Source organism: Ictidomys tridecemlineatus, chromosome 5 (assembly GCF_052094955.1).
Source record: "Ictidomys tridecemlineatus isolate mIctTri1 chromosome 5, mIctTri1.hap1, whole genome shotgun sequence".
In the NCBI taxonomy this organism is placed as follows: domain Eukaryota; kingdom Metazoa; phylum Chordata; class Mammalia; order Rodentia; family Sciuridae; genus Ictidomys; species Ictidomys tridecemlineatus.
This window is the reverse complement of record NC_135481.1, coordinates 9,053,779-9,079,840: the sequence shown is the minus strand read 5'-3', so window position 1 is coordinate 9,079,840 and position 26,062 is coordinate 9,053,779. Positions and strand designations below refer to the sequence as shown.

General features: G+C 54.4%; 2 protein-coding genes across 2 annotated transcripts in view; one reads left to right on the top strand and one right to left on the bottom strand.

Moving 5' to 3' along the window:
- Snx33 (sorting nexin 33) lies at window positions 1-9,565 on the top strand. Its single transcript, XM_005316825.5, has 2 exons — window positions 1-1,468; window positions 7,965-9,565. The coding sequence occupies exons 1-2, from the start codon at window positions 1-3 to the stop codon at window positions 8,216-8,218; spliced, it is 1,722 nt and encodes a 573-aa protein (XP_005316882.1). The 3' UTR covers window positions 8,219-9,565.
- A 13,720-nt stretch (window positions 9,566-23,285) lies between these two features.
- Cspg4 (chondroitin sulfate proteoglycan 4) overlaps window positions 23,286-26,062 on the bottom strand; it is a 36,110-nt gene continuing 33,333 nt past the window's right edge. The window contains exon 10 of the mRNA XM_005316826.4: window positions 23,286-25,983. Coding sequence (XP_005316883.2) covers window positions 24,149-25,983 — 1,835 coding nt within the window. The 3' untranslated portion in view covers window positions 23,286-24,148. The remainder of the gene's footprint in view (window positions 25,984-26,062) is intronic.

Here is a 26,062-nt window from a genome sequence, read left to right as displayed (position 1 = left end):
ATGGCACTGAAAGGCAGAGCCCTGTATGACTTTCGCAGTGAGAACAAGGAGGAAATCAGCATCCAGCAGGATGAAGACTTGGTTATCTTTAGTGAGACCTCACTGGATGGCTGGCTACAGGGGCAGAATAGTCGTGGTGAGACAGGACTTTTCCCTGCCTCTTATGTGGAGATCATCCCTGCTGGCATCAGCCCCAACCATGCTGACAACTCTAGCAGCCCTGCAGATTTTTCAAGCACCCAGGTGAGCTTGTACAGCCCCAGTGTGGCCAGCTCAGCCAGAAGTGGTGTGAGCAGTGGCTTCCTCTCAAACCAGGGCAGCTTTGAGGATGATGATGATGATGATTGGGATGACTGGGATGATGGATGCACAGTGGTGGAGGAGCCTCGGGCTGGTGGGCTGGGTACCAATGGGCACCCCCCACTTAACCTCTCCTACCCGGGTGCCTACCCCAGCCAACACATGGCCTTCCGGCCCAAACCACCCCTGGAGCGGCAGGACAGCCTGGCATCTGCCAAGAGAGGCAGTGTGGTGGGACGCAACCTCAACCGTTTCTCCTGCTTTGTGCGCTCTGGAGTGGAGGCCTTCATCCTGGGGGATGTGCCCATGATGGCCAAGATCGCTGAGACATACTCTATTGAAATGGGCCCTCGTGGCCCCCAGTGGAAGGCCAACCCCCACCCATTTGCCTGCTCTGTGGAGGACCCCACGAAACAGACCAAGTTCAAAGGCATCAAAAGCTACATCTCCTACAAGCTCACACCCACCCATGCTGGCTCGCCAGTCTACCGGCGCTACAAACACTTTGATTGGCTCTATAACCGCCTACTTCACAAGTTCACTGTCATCTCGGTTCCCCACCTGCCTGAGAAGCAGGCCACAGGCCGCTTTGAGGAGGACTTCATTGAGAAGCGGAAACGGCGTCTTATCCTCTGGATGGACCACATGACCAGCCACCCGGTGCTCTCCCAGTACGAGGGCTTCCAGCATTTCCTCAGCTGCCTGGATGCCAAGCAGTGGAAGATGGGCAAACGCAGGGCAGAAAGGGACGAGATGGTGGGCGCCAGCTTCCTGCTTACCTTCCAGATCCCCACGGAGCACCAGGACCTGCAGGATGTGGAGGACCGTGTAGACACATTCAAGGCTTTCAGCAAGAAGATGGATGACAGTGTCCTGCAGCTCAGCACTGTGGCGTCAGAGCTGGTGCGGAAGCATGTGGGGGGCTTCCGCAAGGAATTCCAGAAGCTGGGCAGTGCCTTCCAGGCCATCAGCCATGCTTTCCAGATGGACCCCCCCTTTAGCTCTGAAGCCCTCAACAGTGCCATTTCTCACACTGGTCGGACCTACGAAGCCGTGGGTGAGATGTTCGCTGAGCAGCCCAAGAATGACCTCTTCCAGATGCTCGACACACTCTCTCTCTACCAGGGCCTGCTCTCCAACTTCCCAGACATTATCCACCTGCAGAAAGGTAAGACCCAATGCAGACAGGTGACTCTCCCTGAGTCTGGTGCTTTGCTGGAGCCTGGGGATGTAGGGATGGACTGGAGCAGCTCACCAAGTCTTTCTGTCTCGATCTCAATCATTCACTCAAAAAATGAATTGAGTATGTACTATGTGGCAGGTGCCCTCTACGTACAGGGATATTGTGGACAGGCCTGGTTCCTGTCCTCTCAGAGTTATATGTTTAACTTCTTGTCAGTTCATTCATTTTCTCTTTGTCTCATTTATCTCATTATGCATGAAGCCTCAAGGTATCAGGCTGGGTTCTGGAAACACAGAGATGATCAGGCCCCAGGCCTTGCCCTTGAGGAGTCCAGGGACTCAGGGGGACCCAGAACCAAACCTCATAACAAGAGCACAGTGTGCAGCTCTCTCCTTATCTCCTGTCTTCTCATAAGCTCAGAACCCACCTTTGCAGTTTCAGAGCCTTCTCATGTCTCCACTCCACCCTATCTGAGAGCTCCCTATCTGTGCAGGGGGATCTCTGTCCTTATTTTGCAAATGAAAGAGCCTGTGTCCACAGCAGAGTGGTTTCACAGAGTCCATGGACCAGCTGGGACTGTCCTTTTTTCCTGCCACCTCCCCAAGGACACATTCATGTTGGCTGCCTCCCAGGTGCCCATGTTTTCAGTTCTCATGGCCCCCTCTCTGGGAGAGGGACAGGATGGGCCCCTGCCTGTTACTGCTGAGGATGTCAAGGAACTGCCAGGGAAATGACTCATCCTGGGTCACACAAGGGCTCTGGGCTGGGCTGGGGAGCAGAAACAGGGCCTGTGGTCCCCTCCTGAGAGCCAGCAAGGGTCAGGACACTGCCCACATAGCCAATCTAATCCCCCTTCCCAAGCCTGGCTTCTCTTCTAAGGAGTGAGTCAGGGGCTGACCCAGCAGGGGGAGGCAGGTGTTGGAGTCTTGGGGAGGCACATGTCAGAAGAGAGGTGTGGTTCTCCCTGGGGCTGCTTGGTAACTCAGGAAGAACTTGTGCAGGGCGTGGGACTGGCCCCTGGACCCTAGGCCCTGAGGTCAGGCCTGGCTTGGTGGGGAGTTTTACTCTGGGTGGGGCCCAGAGGCAGATGAGCCTGGGGGACCGCAAGCCCCCCTTCGTCCTCAGTATCCAACAGATTCTGGGGAAAGCCAGCAGCTCTCCTTATCAGCAGGACATTGACTGTCAGAACTTTAGTTCCCAGTATGCTTTGTCTCCTAATTTTCTCCTCCTCCTCCTCCTCCTCCTCCTCTCCCTCCTGTGTGTTCCCTACCCCATATCTCCACCTTCCTTCCTCCTTTCAGCTCCAGGAGATCCAAGGCCTGATTCTAGTCTGGCTTTTCCTAGTTTGCCTTGTGTCCCTGGGAAGTGTCTTTGCCTCTCTGGGCCTTAGTTTCCTACCCCTGAGAAAAGATGGGGTGGGGACAGTGAGATCTTAAGCCTTCAAGGGAGAGAACAGGAAGGGGTTCTGGGGAGGGTCTGGCCCAGAAGCAAAATGATGCCTTAGATCTGGCTGTATGCTCTGGGTCGGGGAAGGCCAAGGGAGGTAGCTGTGGCTGGGGGCCCAGTAGGGCAGGCGCCTTCCTGTGCAGAAGTGGAGCTGCACTCTGCACCAGGGCCTGGGAAAGCTGGTTCAACCAGCTCCTTGGCTCCTGTGTGGGCAGCAGGAGGCTGGGCACAATGATTAAACAGCTGCTCCCACGCAGTGAGTGACAGGGGACACTTGCCTAGGGCAGAACTAGAACAGGAGGGCAACCCCATGTCCAGGGCACCCATGGCTCCCAGGCTTGGATCAAAGCAGGTGGGGAGTGAAGCCAGATCAGACTTTTTGACTCCAGGAAGGGAGACAGAGCTGAGGGAAGCCATGTCTGAGGTATGGCTGGAGGTATTTCTCAGAGTCAGGGGTCATCATCTTTTGGAGTAATTAGGCAACCTGAAGCAGAGACAGCCCACCTTCCCTCACCCAGACCCTCACCCAGTCCCCCACCACACACACCCCGCCTCCCAGGGTAAGCTCTTCTGGACTTACTCTGAGTTTGGGGCTCTGGCCTGGGCTCTAGGGAGAGTCAAAGATTAGGGCTTGGAATTGGTTTAAGAGAAACCTGGGGGGCTGGGCCTTGGGCTCAGTGGTAGAGCACTTGCTTTGCAAGTGTGAGGCCCTGGGTTCTATCCTCAGCATCACATAAAAATAAACAAATAAAGATATTGTGTCCAACTACAACTAAAAGAATATTAAAAGAGAGAGAGAGAGAGAGAGAGAGAGAGAAACCTGGGCAGGTTTTGGGGACAGCCTGAGGGGGTCCTACACTGGCCCTGTGGGTGGAGCTCTCCCTCAGGCAGAGCAGGACAATTGGGTCCTGGGTCCCTAGGATTCTATCTGTCCTGTTGGACATCTGAATGAATGATGAGTGTGTAGAAGAGACACACTGGAGGAGGCCCAGGTGAGGCGTCAGTCCAGGATTGGGGCAAACTTTGACTCTGAGGTGACCTTGGAAAGTTTTCTCCCCTCAGTCTCCACATTAATAAAATGGGAGCTGAGCTGAGGTCCATTTACCGGGTCTGCCCATTGGGCCAGACTCTGGAGCCCAGTCCAGGGGTCTCCCATGGGAATAACCACCATATAATTAACATCAGAACTGGGGCAGTTTGGGGATGAAAGGGGGCCCTAGTTAGTAAAGGTTATCTTGGGACACAAGAAGAAATTGGCTGCCTGGGGCAAGCCAGGGCCTGTGGTCCCCCTCCTGAGAGCCAGCAAGGGCAGGTTAAGTCCTGAGGCTCATCACAAGTCAGCAGTCTGGTGTGATCCCCCCATTTTCCAGATGAGGTACACTGAGGTGATTTGATAAGCAGAGCAGGCATTGGAGCCCAGGTGTCCAACTACAACTAACAGCCCAGGCTGTTTCCACTGCCAGACAGATGGCGGAAGCAGTTCTCAAGGGATGGACAGCTGAGAGAGATAAGCCAGAAGCAGAGAGGAAGGAAAGAGGTTTGGGTGGACTGGGCACTCCAGCATTAACTCAGTTGGCATCCTAAGTGCAGGACCACAGTGGAGGAGCTCATAGCATGGCCAGGACCATGTGACCTTTGCTCTTGCCTGGGAGATAGACAAGTAGGTGGGTTCTGCCTTTGTAGGTTCTGAGCTATCATTTAATCCTCTCTACCTCTCTTCCTTTTTTTTTCCTTCTTGGTACTGGGGATTGAACCCAGGCGCATTTTATCAGCTACATCCCCAGCCCTTTTTATTTTTATTTTGAGATAGGTTCTAGCTAAGTTGTCAAGGCTTGCCTCAAATTTGTGATCCTCTTGCCTCAATCTCCAGAGTTGCTGGGATTATAGGTATGCACCAGTGCATCCAGCTTCTCTTAGGTATTATAAACAGGATAGTGCTTGCATGAGCCACCAGTGGCTGCAGCTTTCTGTGAGTTCATGGATAGGAAGGCAATTTTGCACACCACAGCGCACAGTATCCTGGGCTCTCGGTCATATCAGGCACTGTCCTCAGCACTTCACACATATGAGTTCAGTTAAACCTCAACTGAACTGTGTAGGGTACATATAATCAGCGTCCCGTTTCACAGACACGGAATCTGTAAAGTACTATACTGTTGTGAGCAGTTGTCAGCAGCATCACATCTAATATGACTTGTCCCATTTGACAGCAGGGAGACCAGCAGCCCAGGTGAGAGCAGTGGTTTGCTAAGGGGACACAGCTGGGACTAGGACTCAGAGACCTCTTTCCCCCAACTTGGGCAGGTGGAAACTACCTTCATGAGATTGAAGCAAGATGGTTTGAGGCTGGAGCTTAGGAAATAATTTTGGGGCCCTGGGACTGTGCAGCTGGTGGGCTTCAGCTCTCCCTTCCCATTCCTGGGTCCCAACATGCCAAGGCAGGAGACAACCCTAGAGGACTCCCAGGTCAAGTCCCAAATAGAATGTCGAGGGGATGCTGGACAGGCCTGGGTCCTGACTCCCAGCTTGTTGGGTGGAACCCCTTAGCCTTAGCTGGTCCTGGCCCTAAAACTGAGTCAACAGGGTGAGAAAGTGACAAAGCAGGGTGGGGCCTCTGCCTGTCCCCACCCCTGCAGCCTTTACCCCCACCCCCCAACCCTAGCCTGCCTATGGATATCTAGCAATTGCAATAGGTTCATTCTTGCTCTTTGGGTCACAGTCTTCTCATCCACAAAAGGAACTTTTCCTTCCTCCAAGGTCATGGGCAAGAAAGCCCATGCATCTCCATTGCCCCTAAATTCTTGCAGGCAGGTGGAATCCAGGCGCTTAAGTCTCCCCTTCAGGTAAGTCCCTTTGGCTGAAGCTCACCTCCATTTTTTTTTTGTCCTGCTATTTGTTTTCATCCTTCCTCCTTTCCCCATCCCTCCTTCCTTCTCTCCCAAACCCCTCTCTTCTTTTTCTCTTTCTTTCCTACGGATTGAACTACTTTGTTACTGAGCCACATCGTCAGCCCCTTCTTATTTTATTTTATTTTGAGATAGGGTCTCACTAAATTGCCGAGGCAGACCTTGATTTTGCAGTCCTCTCTCAACTCCCAAGTCACTGGGATTACAGGCATGAGCCACCACACTCAGCCCTATATTCTGCCTTTCTTCTTATGGCTCCTCATACCCCCTGGGACCTTCTCAGATCCCTATGTCCATTGTCTGGGTCCAGCATAGGCTCCCTGCAGCAAAGATGGTGTCCACTTTCCAGCTGTAGAGGGCCAAGCACACCCCACTTATGGGGCAGAAAGGAGTCTGGGAACCCCTAGGTAAGTCCCTGTCCCTCAGGACCTTAGTTTCCTCTTATAGCAGTAGAGGGGTGAGGACTGGGCCTCAGGATGATCCCTATTCTGCTGCCCAGGGCTGGGCTGTTGGGATGGAACAGGGGGTAGGAAGTGGTTGAGGGAGAGTGACAGAAGGTGGAGTGGCCTGGGAAGTTAGGAGATAGGGACTACAGATTTCTTTTCAATGCTGTGTGAGTGGCTCTGGTGACTCTCAAGAGATATTTTCAGCATCTAGAGCCCTGGGCTTGGATGTAGTAAGTGCTCAGCAAATGCACTTTGAATGCATCTTTCACCTTGAGTGAGAATAAAAAGAATACCATCTAGAAGGTCCTCAAGAGTCCTCCTTAAAGGAGAAGCAGCAAAGCGTAGATAACGATCGTGCTGTGTGTGTGCAGTGGATGCCCTTGAGGACCCGGAGGGAGGGTGCTGTGTTCCCACCTCTGTTATCCTCTTTGCACAGTGGATTCTGTCTCAGTCCTGGAGGAGTGGGTGCTAGGCAAGGCAAACCACCTCCTCTTCCCAGTAACTGTCCCCACTGGCTTAAAGGCAGAATTAGTCAAGGACCTTATAATTCAGAACTGAAATTCATTTACCAGCACTTGTTGATTCATCCAGATTCTCTCATATTGGGTCTCCTGTTCAGGTTTATCCCCTATCCTCCATCTGCCACCTGGTTATTACAATAGTCTCCTCTGTTTCCCAAGGGCTGGGGAGAGGAGTGGGCAAAGCCTCTTTGGAGGGGAGACATATCAGGTGTCTTTGAAGTACTGTTTTAGAATCAGCAGAATGGTGGGCAGGATGGGGAGACAGGACAGATAAGATAGGGGAGGCATTCTGCTTGGAGGTACTGGAGAAGGCTCTGGTGTAGAAGTGGCATCTGATCTGGGCCTTGAATTATGGATAGGGATCCAGCAGGCAGAGGTATGAAGGAGCTGGGAGGGTTTAATGAATATGGGGTCAGTTTGGAATGAACACAGAGACTGACTCCCAGAAGCCTCCTGGGCCAGGGGAACAGATGTGGACCTTGATCTGTAGGCAGTGGGAGGAGCCAAGGAAGGTACCCAGCTTGGGGGGTATTTTGGGGTACTACAGGACAGACAAGCTGGATCAAGGGTGAGTCTGCTGTAGCAGCCCAGGGACAGGATCAGTCTGTTCAGCAGACCTGTATCAGAATCTGCTGTGGGCCAGGCCTGGTTCTGAGAATTAGGGAACAGAAGCTAAGACAGGCCCTGAACTGATCCAGCCACCTCTGCCCAGGGTGTAATAACTGGGGTAGGGAAAAGCCAGGGAGCTTGGTGTCACCAGGAGGGCCTTTGGAGGCCAAAGGGCACAGAGAAGGTTTGCTGGTGGAGCTGGGACCTGGGCTGAATTAGGAGTCAGTGTGAGATGGTCAGGCCTGTGATCGGGAGGGTCAGGGATTTCCCAGTCCTGGAAATTGATCCATTAGCGGGGCTGTGACTGATTGGGACCAGCTGCTGTTGGTGCTGTAGGTTTGGAGAGAAGATGGTATGTCCCGGGTTAGGAGGTGCTGAGGGAATTCCCTGATGGAAACAGCCAGGTGGCTGGGCTGTGGGTCTGGAGTCCAGGGATAAGGACTGAATCAAGCTGATGAGGATGTTGTCTGCCTTTGATGGCGCTCAGGGAGCACACAGGGAGCAGAGAGAGGAGGCCCAAGCCCTAACGTGCCGGTCCTCTCTGCCCTGCCAGGTGCCTTTGCCAAGGTGAAAGAGAGCCAGCGCATGAGCGATGAGGGCCGAATGGCCCAAGACGAGGCAGATGGCATTCGAAGGCGCTGCCGTGTGGTGGGCTTTGCCCTGCAGGCCGAGATGAACCACTTCCACCAGCGCCGGGAGCTCGACTTCAAGCACATGATGCAGAACTACCTGCGCCAGCAGATCCTGTTCTACCAGCGGGTGGGCCAGCAGCTGGAGAAGACCCTGCGCATGTACGACCACCTCTGACCACATGGCCTGGGTCCCTCCCCACCCTAAGGCCTGGTCACTACCGTTTACCTCACTTCAGACCTCCCTGCACCAGCAATGGCTGTGGGGTTTTGGGGTGGGTGAGGTAAGCAGCCTCTTCATCCTCCCCAGAGAAGGGGTCTTGGAGGAGTCGCAGGTGCCCCTGGAATGTTTCCCCCCCTTTAAAGATGGGACTTGACAGGGGAGAGAATGGAGCTGGGCACCCTCCAGGCCAAAGCCTGGGCTGCTGGTCAGTCACTAAAGGCTAAGCCAGGATCCACTTCCTCTGGAGCCCGTAGCACACATTCATCTGGCCACCACCCATGTTCATTCAGCAAGTTACCAAGAGGCCCATGATGGCCCAGCGATGGCCCTGGATCAGACCTGGGCACACAAAGTAGGACGAGTGTTCCCTGGAGGAGTCTCCATCCAAGGTGGGGATCAGACACAGAAATAGGCAAAGTCAATGTAATGTGACAGGTAGAAGCACACAGGAGAGACCACAGCATTTTGCTGGTCAGAGGAGACTCCATTGGTAGGTGACATTCCAGCAATGTCTTGAAGAATGACGAGGACTTGCCAGACTGTAAACGGGGAGAAGGACATTTGTGGGAGAGGCCCAACATGGGCTTTTATTTCCCTTACTTTTCCTAAGCAAGTTTGATGCCCTCTTCATGGGGACCCTGGCCTATGGCAGAGGGAAGGCCTATGCTCATATGTCCCTGGATTTTCCTGCCCCATCCCATTGCCTGCAGGAGGGGCTGCAGGCCAACTCCCTCCTGCAGGCCTCTGACTCCCCCCTCTTCTGAGCCCCAACTTTCTCTTGGCTAGAGGACCATGTAGCATCCTTTCCTGTCTGGACTACAGGTGCTGAGACAAGCCATGGACTCCCAGGCCCTGGTGGCACTTTCCCAAAGGAGAGTCTCAAAGTTCCTAGATATTTGATTTCACCAGCAGTAACTCTCTGTACCCCAAACAGGCTCAGATCTGAGGCTCCCAGGGTCTCTGTCCTCTGCCCCCAGCACTTTCTTCCTGAGTCCTTCACGTTGCACAGTAGGAAACCTAAGGGGAGAAAAGAAGAGGTTCCAGGCTCCTCTGCCCTTGGCCAGCCTCACTGTGAGGGAGTTCTTGCTCCTGGTCAGGTTGGCCTGTCTCCCACCTGTTTACATCCTGCAGGGGTGACTGCCCCCCACCAAGGCCAGGCTGTGGGCCAGCAGCTGTCGGGTTAGCTGACCTTACCACTTCTGCCCACCCGGGAGCTCATGGTCTATAATGGTCTGCTATAGCTGCTGCTGCTTAAAATTTTTTTTTCTGTCTTTTTTTCTCTTGATAAATTGTTACAATTAAGTTGAGAGAAGCATGACTTTTTCTGTTTGGATCCTAGAAGGAGGTGAGGGTTGGGGAAAGATAGAACCTGAATTGTCCCTGGGAACCACAGGACCAGATTTGGCACAGAATTTACTATAGAGTGTTGAAAGGGAGAGGGAGGACTTGGCTGGTGGGAGGAGCAAGAGATGGCCCTTACCCCCAGTTGGCCTCACTACCTTCTGGGACCTCACCCACCATCTAAGATAGCTGGGGTCCTGTGCAGGGGTTTGACTGTGCTATAAGCTCTATGCTGAGGGTTGTAGGAGGAAGGCAGAGGAGGCCTTGCCCAGGATAGTCCCAGGTTGTTTCTGTCCCAAGGGAGCCATGTCCTGACCTTGCCTCTGGAAAGCCCCAGTCCAGGGGAAGGGAGGGAGACACTCAGAAACTGCGTCCCCCTCCAATCAGTCCTGGGTGCTCAACCTTGCAGTGGCTTCCATGTTGGAAACTGAATAGTGCCCACAGCTATGCCCTGGGGGCTCCCTGGTCAAGGTGGATTGGAATTATTCCTCCAGAGAGGAGAGAAACATGGCTCTTCTCCAGAGGCGTTGGGGACTTAGGTGGGGTAAGGTGGAGGACACACCAGTAAGGCTTTGGCCAGGCCAGGGACTAGAGAGCTCATGGCAGGGAAATGGGGAAGTGGCTCCACTCAGGGCAGGGCTCCCCATTCAGGGCAAAGTGTCCTTAGAGGAACTTCTGGAATGGGTCCCCCTGGCCTTGTATCAAAATTAGGTCAGATCTGGGACTTTCTGAGGAATTTTCCCTTCCCTGCCCTTCTTCCTTCATTTTCCATCCCATCTGAGGAACTTCCCACCCTTGACCTCTTCTCAGCTTTGACCTCCATGTAGCCTTCTGCAGAGCAGGCTCTGAGCATTGGGAAGGGTCCCCTTCCTGAGCAGTGTGGAATGCTCCTCATCTTCCACAGGGCCTGGAAAGTCCCATTAATGCTTCCTGCCTTGGGGGAATAGTTGCCCTCCGTGTCTCTTGGTTGAGAGGGGACCACCTCCCACACCTACCATCCTCAGAGCAACTTCTCAAGAGGGGCTTGGACCTAGGAGAAGAACCAGAAGTGAAGACTTGGGGTGGGCCAGGCCTGCTCCAGGTGTCCTGAGGTCTCTGGGGATGTGTATGGGTGAGGCAGGGGATGTCACAGCCCCGCTCTGGTTTCTGTCAGTATGGGTTAGGGTGTTGGGGGGATTTGGGATTGTTCTGCACTAGCTGGAGCCCCTGACACCAGGGGGACAGGTTGGGGGGGCATGCTGGTGGTGGCAGGGCTTGCTGGCCTTAGTCACATGCCAGGCAGATGTTCCAGACTAAGCGGGGCCCAGCTGCCTCTAGTTTCCTCCCTCACTTTGAGGGGGGTGGAAAACAAGGCCTCTTTTTCTGTCTTGGGCAGCTACCAGGACCTGGAGTGGGGGTGGGGGACCCCTGATTCCCAATCTTGGCCCAACCCAGGAGGAGTCTGCTTTGTGCCTTCATGTGGGGGTTGGGGATGGAGGCAGACCTCAGATCCCATATCCTGTCACCTCCTGAACACAGGAGGGCTGTGAGCCACTGTGTCATGACCATGCCACTGACTGGAGCAGAGCCAGGCCTGGGAGAGCCAAGTGGCTCTGGCAGCCCCGTGGCAGAGCCACATTGTCATCCACACATCCATGCAGTCACAGAGCCACTCAGTGGCAGACACACAGCCCAAAGCAGACACAGCTGCATGTGGTCACACCACCTGCCTACCATACCACACCTGGCCACAGACACGTGTGCCCGTTTGCTCCCGGAGTTGCTTCCCAGCCACACGTCCACACCTGCCACATGCTCATAGCCATGGCCTCACATGCAATTAACAGCATCTGTCTCCACCACTTTGTCACATGTAGCCACACCACAGTCCTGTGTGCATAGTCCTGTCCTTACACCGTGATACACATAAGTCACACGTGGACATAACAAAGGCGTAAAGGTGTCACACAAGCGTAGCTGTACTGGATGCATCTGTGCCACTTCTCATAACGCCTAACCCAGCTCATCAGAGTTTCAAGAGAACTTTGAGGGACAAGCAGCCTTGAAGGGGGGGTTGTCTCTGAGGAAGAATTAGAGGAAGTTACAAGTACCACGTTCTGCGCACACCCTGAGAGCTCTGGGTGTGTAGTTGGGATGAACAGGTGGCATCAAGTTCAACTCATTGCAGAGACAGTGACCCTGAGGCCTAATGAACTCTGGTAGCTGGCTACCTCATCCACCAGGGTGGGGGATGCTCCAGGCTCTGTGGCCTGGCCCTAACCACCCTGGGCCAACCTCACAGCCAGGCTGATCAGCAGGCTCCTGGCTGAACCCTCCTAACAAAATTCCAGCCATCTTCCATCTTTCCAACTCGAGCTGAGCTTAGTGTCCACAAGAGCAGGGGCCAGGATGCCGTGGGCAGGGCCTGTGCCTGGGCGGGAGGAACATTCCTGCGTCAAGTCCTCCCGAGCATGTGAGGACTGGGCCACCCCACCCTGCCCGCCTGCCCGCTGACTCAGGCCTCCAGGAGCCAAGCCCTCGAAGCTCCCCACCCACGCCAACCTGCTTCCCCACCAGTGGGGGCTGAGGCCAGAGGAGACGGTGAGTCCTGGCAAGAAGACTGGGGAGGGATCAAAATTCACCTCCCCCAGGCGTACCCCAGAGGGGCTGATTCCGACACCCAGCCGCGTGGTTCAGACCTTTCTCTTTTGGTTTGCTTTTATTAATCAAACCCCAAGCCCAAAGCGATCCAGTTTGTATAAAAAGCAGCGTCTCATGTGGCTGTAGCCTCCTGCACCCACACACCAGCCCAAGTCAGCACCTCCATTCCATCTTACAGAGACAGACTTGGCAGAGGAGGGACCCTCCTAGGATCACACAGCAAGGCTCTGGAGGGCTGGTCTCAAACCCAGCTCTCTGGCTCCATTCCTTAAAGCTGCATTGACGAATTAATTGGCAGGTCCTCTGCTCTGGAGTTCGAAAGATTGGGAGGCCAGTGAACCAACTGGTTAAAGTGTGAAGGGGGGTTGGAGTGTAGGGCGAGTCTCAGCAGTCCCCAGGGAGAAAAGACTGAGGACAGCACTGCACGGTGACATCCACAGTGACTCAAAAGCTCCGTTTACAAAGAAACACGTGTGAGGAGCAGAACTTCATTTTTCTAGTCTGCCCTAAATTTCTCTTTTGCTCCCCACCCCACCTACACATGGTAGAAAAGTAATCTCAAATAATTTGGGGGAGTTTTGAAGGTGCAGAGCAGAATGGTAATAGGCTTTTCACATAATAATAATGATAATAATAATAATAATTATTATTATTGGGGGAGGCCTCCTTCCCTCCAGGTTGCATGTAAGTTTCAGGGATGGCACGTGTGGAGACCTTAGGAAGGCCCCCTGATTTTGATTTTCAGAGGCTGAATCCCGCATATTCAAATCTGCCTTCACTCCACATGAAGGGGTTCAGTTTACCCCTCGACAATGTATTTTCTTGTAGATATTTAATTAAAATTTATTGATTTTGATTTTGACTTTTTTTTCCTTTTTCCTTTTCTTTTCCACCCTACCCTCCACCCCCAGCTGCAAACTTTATAGGCTGATTCTTGCAGAGCTAGACCTTGGCACTGGCCCTGTGGTGTGTCCTGGGCTCTCTGATCATCTTCCCTCTTGGCAAAGGTCCCTTCTGTGGCCTGTGGTCCCCTCTGTGGCTTGTGGTCATGATTCCACAGCTGCCACCTCACAAGTGCAGGGAGCTCTGGGCTGCTTAGACACCCTGGGCATCCTCTTGACATCTGGCATCTGGCTGCATCTTAGGGGTTCTACCTGGGGAAGGGGTATAAGTCCTGGACCTCCTGACCTCTCTGGGGTTCCTCTGCTCCCCCATTGCAGCCCCTGGTGGACACTGGTTAGGCCTGGGCCACCTGTGCTGAGAGGCAAATGGCCAATGTCTGGGGCAGGAGTTGGAAGATGGCTGGAGTTTGAAGGCCCCTGGAGCCTCTTTTGGGCTGGCCCAAACCCCCTTGCTGTCTTTTGGCAGGAGAGCCCTGGGTAGGGGTGGTATGAGGCTCCATCCGTAGCCTGCTCTCCGCAACTCCTTTGCCTCCACCATAGAGGCAGGACCACAGAGTGGCTAAGCCAAGTGCAAATCCTCCCACGCGCACTTGCTGCAGGGATGTTCTTAACTGCTCATGCTTCCTTTTGCCCATTTGTATCATGGAGGTCCACGTGGTTGTTGGGAGGGTTCCATGAATGAAAAGCAACAGCTGGGTAGTGCCCACATAGTAAGTGCTCAGCGAGGAGTGGCTGGGATTATCAGCCTCGCCCAGAGCTAGAGCAAGTTCAACTCATTGCAGAGGCAAGAATCTGGCACCCCTGGAAAGCCACAGATGGTGGATGGGGGGCCCAGCTGGGGCCAAGCCCTCATCCACCCCCAGACCTTGAGCTCTGCCCCATGTTGAAACAGTCTCCATGGGAAACAATCTCCTGGCTGTCATGGGATTCATTGGTCTGGGCGGAAGGGCCCATAGGGCTGCTGACTATTACATATCACTATCGCATGCCCAGGAATTAAGAGATCCAGGCTCACAACCCAGGCCTTCCATTAATGGAGTCACCAGGTAATCTATGGCAAGGTCACATCGCTCAGCCTCAGTTCCCCCAACACCACTCCAGTGATGGTGCTCATTTGTGACCAGGTTCATGAGTGTGAGCCCTTTCTTTGCCCCAGATGTTCAGCATTCTCAAAGACAGAGTGGTGTGCTGGGCCTTGGGCAAAGGGCCTACTATGAGTTAACTCATCGCCCACGATGTCTGGAAAGTAAGAATGCCTCTGGTTAACAATCTCCAGCAGACAGTGGCTCAGAGGCCCTGAGTCAGGCGCGCGTGTGAGATTGAGCAGCTGCCCTGGGCAGGCCCAGGCCGAGGTCTGCCTGCACCAGAGCCATGCCCTTTCCAAGGCTGGTGGAACTGGGCAAGAGTAGGGCCACTGTCCTATCTCAGAGTGAAAGCAGGGGTGCTGGGAATAGAGAAGAATGGGGAAGGAGAGGGGCAGGTGGCCACAGGACAGGTGGGGGTGGGTGGCAGGTATTGGGTGCAGATGGCCATGCCCTCCTGTCAGTAGGTGGAAGGGAGAGTTTGGCCCACAGAGAATGCTGGGCAAATATTTGTTGAATAATCATTTTCTTTCTTTCTTTTTTATTTTTGGTACTGGGGATGGAACCCAGGAGGATTTTACCACTGAGCTACCTCCCCAGTCTTTTTACGTCTTTTAAAATTTTAAGATAAGTTCACAGTAAATTGCTGAGGGTCTTGCTGTGTTGCCAAAGCTGACCTTGAACTTGCAATCCCCCTGCTTCATCCTCTGGAGCTGCTGGGATTACAGGTATGTACCACCATGTCAGGCTGAGTGATAATTTTCTGTAGGGTCTCAGACAGAGATGTGGGAGCAAACTCTAGGGGGGACTGGCAGAGGAGGACAGGAACAGTGAACGGGGGCAGGAATAGGACTCTAGTCTCAATGAAGAATTGTTAGTAGCATCTTTTCTCCAAGGGCCAAGACGAGGGGCAATGAGGACCCTTAGGAAATGCTGATGGGGGTCTAGTGGGTGCTGGGGCTGAGCCAGGGAGGGGGGAAGGCCTCTGCCTCTGGGACTTCCATGGAGTAAGGGGCAGGCAGAGGTGTGGTGATGGGGTCTGTGTTTGTGCCTCATACCTGGAGTATGTGTATCCTGTGTGGTTGCTGTCTGTGTGTCCACCTGTGTGTATTTCCCTGCAGTGACACTTGGTGCCTGTTGTCATTTGACAGCACAAGATATCCTTGTGTTTTCCAGCTTGGAAAAGCAACACCTCTCAGCCTGGCCCAGCGTTGGAATCATGCTTAGTTTTTTTTTTTTCTTTTTCTCCTACTCCTCACCACATTCATAAGCAAAGCTTGTTAGCACCTCAAAAGAGATCCCAAGCCAGGTGCACACCTGTGATCTCAGTAACTCGGGTGGCTGAGGCAGGAGGATCACAAGTTTGAGGCCAGCCTCAGCAACTTACTGAGGTCCTAAGTAACTAAGCAAAACCCTGTCTCAAAATAAAAAATAAAAAGGGGCTGAGGGTGTAGCTCAGTGGTAGAGTGTCCCTGGGTTCAATCCCTGGCTAGAGAGAGAAGCTGGGGAGAGAGAGAGAGAGATCCCAAATCTGATTCTTTCACCACTGGGGCGCAAGCTGTCACTGTGCTTGCCTGGTCTAGTGCAGAAGCCCCTAAACTGCTCTCTGCTCTTTCCCATCCTCTGGTGGTCCAGTAGGACCTTTTGTTTGGGTATTCGGGATTGAACTCAGGGCACTACACCATTGAGCTACATCCTCAGTCCTTTTTTTTTTTTTTTTTTTTTAATGTTTTGAGACATGGTCTCACTAAATTGATGGTCTAAATTTGCCATCCTCCTGTCTCCGTCTTCTGATTAGCTAGAATCATGTGTGTGTGCCACTGTGTCTGGTCAATGTGGTCTTTTAAAATCATATTCTATGGGGCTGGGGTTGTGGCTCAGTGGTTGAGCACTTGCCTTGCCTGCATGAGGCACTGGGTTCTATCCTCAGCACCTCATAACCAACCAACCAAACAAGCAAACAAATAAAATAAAGATATTGTGTCCATCTACAACTAAAACATATTTTAAAAAATCGTATTCTCCATACTTAGGATGGGGTCTTTCAAACTCCAGACTCCTCCCTCAGCCCACAAGGCCCTGATCTGATCTCACCTTAGACCCCTCTCCCCTTTGGTTTTTGAACTCCAGATAGGCTTGTCTGCTTGCTGTTTCCTCCGTCATGTTTGCTGACATCTGAAGACCTTAGCATTTGCTGTTCCCTCTGTCTGGAATGTCCTTCCTCTCAGGGAGCATGTAATTTGCAACTCAGTTAATTCAGGTCTCTGCTTAAATGTCACTTGGAGAAGTCTCCCTTGACCATGCTATCTAAGGAGCCTTCCCAGTCCCTCTGTCCCTTTACCTTGCTTTATTTTTATTCATTTTACTTATTACCAACTGCCAATTACATACATGTGTGTATTTTAATTTTTTTTAGTTGTAGATGGACACAATACCTTCATTTTATTTATTTATTTTTATGTGGCGCTGAGGATCAAACCCAGTTCCTCACACTTGCTTGGCAAGCACTCTACCAACTGAGCTACAACCCCAGTCCCACATGTTTGTATTTTATTTTATTTTATTTATTTATTTTTTAAAATATTTATTATTTAGTTATCAGCAGGTACAACATCTTTTGTTTGTATGTGGTGCTGAGGATTGAACCCGGGCCGCACGCATGCCAGGCGAGCGCGCTACCGCTTGAGCCACATCCCCAGCCCCAATATGTTTGTATTTTAAACATCTTACTATGGAAAGTTTCAAACAGACATAAAGATAGAGAAACACATACAGGTCTTTGTTGCCCATTCCTCAGTTCCAATGAAATCAATAGTGAGCTGATATTTTATTCCCCCATATCCCTTGTTTTCCAGAAAACTGCAGACATCACCTAATGTCATCTGCATATACTTCAGTACAAAGATTATTATTATCATTTTTCTTTTTTGGTACTAGGTGTTGAACCCAGGGGCACTTAACCATCGAGCCACATCCCCGGCCCTTTTTATTTTTTATTTTGAGACAGGATCTTACTAATTTGCTTGGGGCCTTGCTAAGTTCCTGAGGCTGGCCTCAAACTTGCATTCCTCCTGCCCCAGCCTCCCAAGCATACAAAGGTGATTGTTTTAGATGTGTTTCTGGAGAGCAGCCATCAGGGAAGCTGGCATTTGTGTCTTGCTCACTGCTGTGTCCCCTGAGCCTGGATCATAGAAGGTGACTCCAGGAGTGTGTGGCTCTATCTGCAGTCTCCAGGGAGGGGTGTGTGTGTGAGGTCTGGTTTGCATGCTTGCTGCGGGGGGGTCCATGAGTCTGCACATACTGTGTGCTCAGCTGCGTGTGGCAGTGCTGTGCAAACGTGTGCCTGTGCACGTGGGGCGCCACAGCAGCTGGTGGCTGAATGGATGCCTCCTCCCTGACGTCATCTCCCACCTCCCACCCAACCCGTGACTCACTCCAGGGAGTCATTGGCTCTTTCTCTGCCAGGCCTGGGGAGGGAGGGAGGTGTGCATTGGCTATTCTCAGCCCTCTGGAGGTCCAGAGATCTCTTCTCTCTGTCCCTCCTTGGCTACCCTGAGGCCATGCTGTTCCCATCAGCAGAGTGGCAGCCTCCCCTCTCACTGAGACAGCTAGGCAGCATCAGCTGGGTACAGTTTGGTTGTTTTTGTGTGAGGGGTGATCATGCCCCATCCTGCTGGCTTCTAAGCCTCCTAGGGTGACTTCTGAGCCACAGGGAACACTCAAGCTGGGGGGGCAGCTGAGTGCAGGGTCTGCCCGAGGGGCTCATGAGAGCCCCACTCCTCACACCAGGCATGCATCTTAAAGGTGGTCTGGGAAAGTGGGCAATGGAGGATGCCCAGGAGGTCCAGCATCAGATGTCTTCCTGGGGCTACTCCCCGTCAGCCCAGGGCTGCACGAAGCTTCTCAGTCTGACCTGCAGAGCTCCTCAGAGTCCCAAACTTAGGTCCAGAGAGAGGAGTGACTGTCACAGCAATTCACTGGCAGGGCTGAGTCGCCCCAGGGGGGCTTGAAACCTTCCTAGTGGCCGAGGAGGTGCCTCTCAGCACTGGGATCTCAAGCCTGGAGTTCTGGGGAGCAGCTGCGGTGGGGGGCAGGGGGGAAGGGCAGGGGGGAGGGGGTTCTGGGTTGTCTCCTTTTCTGCTGCACTTCATGAACTTTGCTTCTATGCAGTGAGCTACATTTGTGACCATGTTCTGCCTGTAGGGTTAGGAGCAGATGGAGCCAGTAGGAGGGGGCAGTAAGAGGAGGAGGGAGGGAGTCGTGATCCCCATCTGTGGGAGGGGTAGAGAGTAAGCCTGCCCTCTAGAATCCAGAGCTTGGGGCCGGGGCCCAGACAGCACCCCTGGGGGTGGGGAGAGACCAGTGCACGCAGAATGAGAACTTGGGAGAGAAAGTCTGGGGGGTCAGAAGCCTCTTGGCTGGAGGGCACCTCTGTGGGAAGGGAAGCATCATATTCTGGCAATAGGTGTTGACTGAAACTGCTGAGGACCTAGCACAGGGCGCAGCAGTGGCCGGGTCAGGCTAGATGTCTTGATGAAGTGGACAATGTTTTCTCTAAGGGGAGGGGGGCTGGGCCTCTAGGAGCTCAGCCCCTGGGAGCAGAGGGGAGTTGGCTCCAGGCTCTCCCCGCACCAGGGCAGCACACGGGGTCACAGCCTGGCTTTCCTTCCTGGGACAGAAAGGTCAACATGGCAGCCTGGGTTCCCACTCTCTGTAGGTGAAAACTCTGGGTGGCCCACCCCCTCCTTCCTAACCAGGCGTGGGCAGCAGCCCATAAGAGCTTCTTCCTCCCTCTCTGCCGGTTATTGAGGCTCCTCCAAGGGGAGGCCCTGACACATGAGCACTGACTGGTCACTTTGGACAGTTCCCTTTGTCCTTTCCTCTGACAGGTGGGTCCAAGACAGGGAGGGTCTAGGGGGGGGAGGGCCAGCCGGATGGTCAAAACCAGGGTGGTGGGGGGCTCCTGCACTGGGGGAGATAAGGGTGGGTGTGGGTGTGGGTGGCTTCCTGCAGACCCTCCCCGCTGGACCGGACTTGGCCGCCAGCCTGCCCTCCTGTGCTTCTCCTGTCCTCATGGAGGTCCTGGAACAGGGACCCGTATCAGAACCCTATCCCCCAAGTCTGCCTGGCACATGGAGACTTCACAGTGTGTGAGGAAGGACAGATGGTAGCATGAAGTGGAGGACAAAACCCTGGGACAGCTCTGCCACTAAATGGCTGTGTGATCTCGGTCCTGTCTTTGCCTCTCCCATCTCAGTTTCCCCAATTAGAGGTTGAGGGGAGGGCTCCAGTCGATGGCTCTCAGACTCTCCTGTGCAGTGTGTATTCCAGTCACCTGGGGACCTTGCTAAAGCAGTCTGGCTCAGCCATCTGGGGTAGGGCCTGAGATTCTTATTTCTTTTTCTTTTCTTTTTGCAGTGCTAGGGATTAAACCTAAGGCCTTGCACATGTTAGGCAATAGGCAAACACTCTACCACCAAGCTCCAGCTCCAGCCCAATATTTCCTTCCTTCCTCCCTTTCTTTCCTTTTTTTGATTGAAACTCTTTTACTGTGCTACATCCCCATCTCTTTTAATTTTCTCTTTTGTGACAGGGTTTCATTAAATTGCTGAGGCTGGCCTTAAACTTGTGATCTTCCTGCCTCAGCCTCCCAAGTCACTGGGATTCAGGTGTATACCACCATGCCCAGCCCAATTCTTCATTTCTAACAGGCTCCCAAGTAATGCTAGTGCTGCCAGTGTAGGGACCCCACTTTGGGCAGCAAAAATTCAGACAATCCATCTCATTTGAGCCTTTAGGACCTGGGAACTAGGTTACTTGAGCCCTTTGTGACCACACAAGGCATCAGAAGGGTGCTTTGGGATTAACTTCAGGCTTTGAGGTGGCAGTTCTTAGGATGAGCGGCAGGAGCTCCTCCAGCTCTTAGGCGAGGCTGGGTTTGGGTACAAAAGTCCCTTGGTCACTGGATAATCTAGCCAAGGTTGCTTCTGTTAGTAGAGCTACTTCAGACATCTGAAATATGAAGGATATAACCCACTACTATCCTGGTGGCCACAGGGGGCCCTCTGAGGAGGTGGTGCCCTTTATGAGGGCAGCAGCCGTCAGTTTAAATACTGTGATTTTGTGCACTGAGGATGGAAACGAAGCGTGCTCAGCTGTCTCTTCTATGGAAGGCCATTGCTCTCTAAGGATAGGCAGGAGTGGACCGTTAGCTAGCTTCCCCCTCTGGGCTTTCCCCTCACTGTCCAGCTCACACCCCTGGGTTAACGCACACGTCATAGTTTGGTAGTTATCCGTTGGAATGTCTGGGGCTCTCGAGAAGGGCTGGGTCTGTTCCTTTTTGAATCTCCCACAATATTTTTGGCACGAGACGCCTTTCCAATGTCTGACTGCTCTTAACAGTCACTACGCAGGGATAGCAAGAAGTAGGAGAGGGCCTAGTGTGGGGTGGGGGCGGAAGTCTAGCGGGTTTGGTTGCCCATGTCCTTTCCACCCACTTGCCAGGCCTCCTTCTTATTCTCTGGCCAGGAAGGGGAGGACCCACCCAGAGAACTCTGGAGCTCTGCTTGGGTACCTCCATCTCTTTAAGATCTGGAATCTTCTGGGACCAGAGGAAGATGCCAGCAGCCCTGGCAGTTCCCGTTGGTCAGGGGAAGCTGGGGTGGAGAGGTAAGGGAAGCACTTCTCTGGCTCCCTATTGGAGGATGAGTGTTCCAGCTCAGTGCATTCCACAGCTGCCATGGCAACCCCACTTAAAGGGACAGCTTCTAGAAGGCTTCAAAGGGAGCCCCTTCTTTAGCACCTTAGAGGTGCTAATTATCGAGAGTGGTAGGCAGCATCTCCAAGCTAGGGACTCAGGGATTTGTGCTCCTCTGGAAACCCCTCCCCACACCCATGGGTTCACTTTCCAACTCTGATGTCAGCTTTGGTCTCTTAATGGGAAAGGGTACCCTGGTCCCCTTAGCTCCAGGGCCTTTGGGAGGGCCTCCTGCACACACAGGTGGGGACAAGAGATCTGGAAGGCACCAGGGGGTGGACACTCAGGCAAGGAGCACATGCTTTTGAAGTTTGTGTGTGCACCTGCATGTGTGTGTTCAGGATTGATCTGTGTTGTGGGTTTGAAAGTCATGAGCAAACCTGTGTTCACATACCCAAGCAGGCACAAGTGCACATGTGTTTGTGTGTGTGTATATGAAGTCGAGGGCCAGAGGCTTCCAAACATACCTAACACTTGGACAATGGTTGGCTCCTGTCTCCAATGCCATGGGGGAGCAGCTTCTTAGAGAAAGGGGATTGTGTGGTATTTTATACAGTGAGTGGCACCTGCTCTAAGCTTTGGGTGCACATCTGAACATCAACAAAGGGCCCCCGTGCAAACTGAGTTCCCAGAATTGGTGTGCCGGTGAAAGACCCCCTCTCAGTTCCTGGCAGGGCTGCTGGCCAGCCCACTGTCCAGTCCAGGCTGAGAGGAACGGAGGGTGTCAGCCAGCACCAGCTCCCTGGGGGGTGGGGCAAGCCAGGCTGTGTGAATAGAGTGTGGTCAGTTCTCTGGAGGAAACTGGAGATGAGGCTAGATCCTGCCCGACAGGTCTGTCACCCCATCTCGGCTTACACTTCCAGGGAAACTGGTTACCCTGGGTGGAGGCTGGTCCCAGATATCAAGGCCCTGAGGACCTAGCCCTGAGCTTCAGAGAGGGGCAGGAGAGCATGGGGTGTGGTGTGGTGTGGTGTGGTCTGGCACCTCCCTTGCCTGGAGGTGCCGGAAAGACCAGGCTTGTAAACCAAGGTAGGGCTGCAAGCTCAGGGTGTGGAGACACTCTAGGGCCACCTCATCTCCAAGCCTACAGGCCTTGGTCACTCTTCTTGGGGCACAGTGCTTTTCAGTGTAGCAAGAAGAGCCTCACTGGGCCGAGGGGGTCTTGCGTACTTTCCTTCTACTTTATTGTGTAGCTCTAGTTAACCCTCTTTCCCTCTCTGAACCTCAGTCACCTCTCAGTCCTTTGGAAAGAGGAAGCCTGAGAGTGGAGAACCAGGAAACGGGGTGCTGAGATATGAAGGGCATCAGGGGAGGGTCCCTGGTCCAGGGACAGGATGGTGGGGAGGAGGGAGTCTCATCCCTTGCCTGGGTTCCTGGACCAAATGTTATCGATTCTGGGGTACAGGAGGATGTCACTGTTGTTCTCAGATGCATCCGTTTCCAAAGGCAAGCTGGGGCTCTCTACCCCCAACCTAGCTGTACTCGGGGCCCCAAGACTTCCATATTTCTCCCCAGAACTCAGACATCTCTCACGTTTCCCTTCTGATGACTTCAACCTACTCTCAGGGCCAGACATGTCCCCTGGGATCCAGAATCCATCTCTATTGTCCCCAACCCTGTGACACCCTCTAAAGGGCAAGGGCCTGAGGGTGGCGCCTCCTTGGTAACTCACAGAATGGCTCAGAGGTCTCAGGACCCGTTTCTAACCAAATGACAGGCCAAGTACAGGGACATCTAGCTCTTTTGGGTCTTTGCTGCTTCTTGTACCTTCAAGAGGCAGCACCCTTGGTCCTTCTGTTGGAGGATGGAGGCAGCAGAAGTCTTCCTTTTCAAGTCCACAGGGAGTTGAGAGGAACCCCTTGGCAGCCCCCCGCATCCTCCCTCTGTGTGCCATGTTCCCACCTCAGGGTCCCCAAGGTCCCCCCACCTTCTCCTTTGCTACTCCAAACACAAGTGAATGGGGAGGGACAGGGCTGTGGAGGCCCAAACCCAGGCAAAAAAAAAAAAAAAAAAAATCTAGGGCTGGGAGCATTTATTTTGATGTTTTCCTTGAAGCTCCCTGTAAAGGACTTGGCCTATCTCTACCTAATTAAAGGGCTTTGGTCCCATCCAAAGACTGGGCCACCTGCCCACACAGGTGGGGACAAGAGATATGGAAGGCACCAGCGAGTGGACACTCAGGAGCTTGCCTGGCTCTGTTCATCCGCTGGCTGGGCAGGGCCAGATGCCCTGCCCCAGTAGAGTGAAGCCCTTGTGGACAAAGGCCCAGTGCACGGTCAGACACAAACAACACACAGCTGTCCAGAGCCTCGGAAGCACCATTTATCCAGGCTCCATGGAGCCAAGTGTCCCCTGGTGTTCAGGGGAACATAGGCACCGCAGTGGCCCTCAGCCCGAGACCCTCCATGCTTCCCAACACGTCTGCTCCAGGACTGCTCACCACAGTGGGGCCCTGGGAATGAACTGGCTTCAGATCCTCCATCCCACACCCCCAGGGACTCCATGGGGCCCAGCCAGCCCAGCACCTGTTAAATAACTCCCTGCAATCCCCTGAAAACAGCCATCCCCAGAGCAACCCACCCACCCTGCACCGGGAATATATTATTCTATCAGTTTCTGTCTCCTATTGTGGAGGGGCTCTCAGCTCCAGGGAAAACCATCTCCTTAAAACACCAGAGGGGAAGAATTTTCCCGTAACCCTGGAGCAGAGACAAGGAGGGCCTGGGTTGAGGTGGAAAAGCCAGGAATCACCCCCGTGTCCTCTCTCTCCCTGGGGCACTTCCTTCTCCTTGCTCTCTCAGCAGCTGGGGCAGGTGTGACTTACCCAACGTCACAGACCCAGGACCCAGAGTCCTGACCCACCCAGGAGGTCACCCTGGTTTTGACAGCCCCAAGCAGCTCCAGGGCAGGAGACTGACTCCCTGCCTGCTCCTGCTGGGCCCCTGCAGTTCTCTAGCTTCTGAGTAGCTGAGGAAGGTTCCAGCTCTTGACTGCACTCTGTCCAGGACCCATGGGGCTGTCCACTAGCACCCTCCACCCCTGGCGCCTCCAGGTCTCTCTTGCTCTGGGAATTCTCAAACAGCACCAGGGCATGGAAGCCATGGAGTCTGGGTGTGGGCAAGCCTGGCCCTGGCCCGGTTAGCATCTGGGCCCAGGCCAGGCCTCATACCCAGTATTGGCCATTCCTGAGGGCAGGGTTGGGTGTCCGGCAGAACTGCAGCAGCTCCGGATCAGGCTGGCCTCCTGGCGGGGACCCCTGTCCAGGCACAGCTGTGAGGGGTATGGCCTGGCCCGGCTCTACCTTGCGAAAAGTCTCTGTGTCCCCGGCCAGGCCGTTGCGGGGTTTGGCGGTCAGGATCTGGACGTCATGCTTGCCCGTCTTGTTGCGTTTGCGGAGGTAGAAGAGCAGGGGCAAGATGAGCGCCAGGAGCAGGAGGACCAGGCACACAGGAATGATGATGCTGAACATGTTGGCCTCCAGGAAGCCCAGGAAGCCACCCCTGGCCACAGTGGGCACAGGGCTGGATGCTGCCGGGCCTGGCTCACCCGTGGGAGGGATGCTCTCTGGCTCCCCTGAGTCAGTCTGAGCAGCCTCAGGGACACTGAGCAGGGCCACGCTGTAGGGCCGGGCTGCATTATAAGGCTCGGTAGTAAAGTCCAGGGAGGCCACAGCAGGTGGGACACCCCGTGCCCATAGTTCCAGAGTGAGACTGTCCCCTGCTGGGCCAGGCACCCTACCCTCTGGCCTACCCACCTCAAGCCCCAGCCTGCCATCCTCCAAGTCCTGCTGAGTGAAGTGCTCCACAAGTGGCCGGCTCCTGGGCTCCGTCCTGGCCCGCGGCACACGGACCACGCGGCCATGCTGGGGTCCCGCCAGAAGCCTGAAGCGGGGCACGCTGCCCGTGCGATTGGCCAGCTCGCCGGCATCCAGCACGGTGGAGTCCAGGCGTAGGGTGGCACCCTGGGGCCACGGCCCACCTGCCCACACGTGCAGCAGAGCCCGCACGGTGACATTCACTGTGGCTGATGCGTTGACACCCCTGGCCAGCGCCAGGACCTTGAAGTGGTCATGAGAGGAGGAGAAGTTGGTGAAGGCAAAGACCACCTCGCCCTGGTCCACCTGGAGCTGGCTGAAGGCTGAGGCAGGCTGCCCGCCCACCAGGAGGTGCCCGTACTGCGGCCCCTGGGTGAGGCGGTAGGCCACGTCGGGCTCCTCCCGATCTGAAACCACCTGGAGCTGCTGCCGGCTCAGGGGGGAGCGCCCCAGGGCTTGGGGCACCTCCAGGGGGGCTCGCGGTTGCACCTGGATGGCAGAAGGCAAGACGTCCACAGCCAGGGTCATGGGCAGAGGCGGGCTGGCCCCATCAGACATGCTCAGCTGGAAGACTCCTGCCACGCTGCTCCCATTGGCCACAAAGGCCAGTCGCCCCGCATCCACGTCGGCCTGTGTAAAGCGGGTCGTGGGCCCCGGGCTGCCCCCCAGCAGACTCAGGAAGCCATTGTGGGGTGCCCTCTGCACCTCATACTCGATCTCCCCAGGAGCTGAGTCTGGGTCCACCACACTCAGTTGGGCTCGGGAGACCAGGGCGCGAGAGCCCCGCGTGAGTCGCAGCGGCATGGAGGCCTGCGGCTGCGGAGGCCTCTCGTTCACGTCCCGCACGGTGATGCTGAAGGCCTCGGAAGTTTGGGGTCCCACTATGGAGGCCCCAGCTGGTCCCTGGAGATGAGCACGGAAGCGGAAGCCATCCTGCTGGGTGCCCCCACCACCGTGGGCATACACCAGCTGTCCCGCGGCCACCTCGGACTGCAGGAAGTGGGGCCTCCCGGCGTGGAGGGGCTCCTCAGACACCAACAGCTGGCCCCGGGTGGGGAACTGGGTGACCTGGAACAGCACGTCATGCTCGGGGCGCTGGGATGCTGGGACGCTGGCCAGGAGGTTGGAGGCATCAAGGGCAGCGACGGTGATCTTGGCCCGCTGGCCCTCAGAGACCCAGAGACCTGGAGGTGGGACACAGGCTGTGAAGGTCCAGTCCACTGAGGGAAGAGCCCAGATGGCTAGAAGGGGGACTCCAGGGCA

What these genes read in the sequence shown, in the direction of transcription:
- Snx33 (XM_005316825.5), top strand. Translation starts at nt 1, where the DNA reads ATGGCACTGAAAGGCAGAGCCCTGTATGACTTTCGCAGTGAGAACAAG. An exon ending in CATTATCCACCTGCAGAAAG is followed by an intron (nt 1,469 to 7,964) that starts GTAAGACCCAAT and finishes CTGCCCTGCCAG; the next exon opens with GTGCCTTTGCCAAGGTGAAA.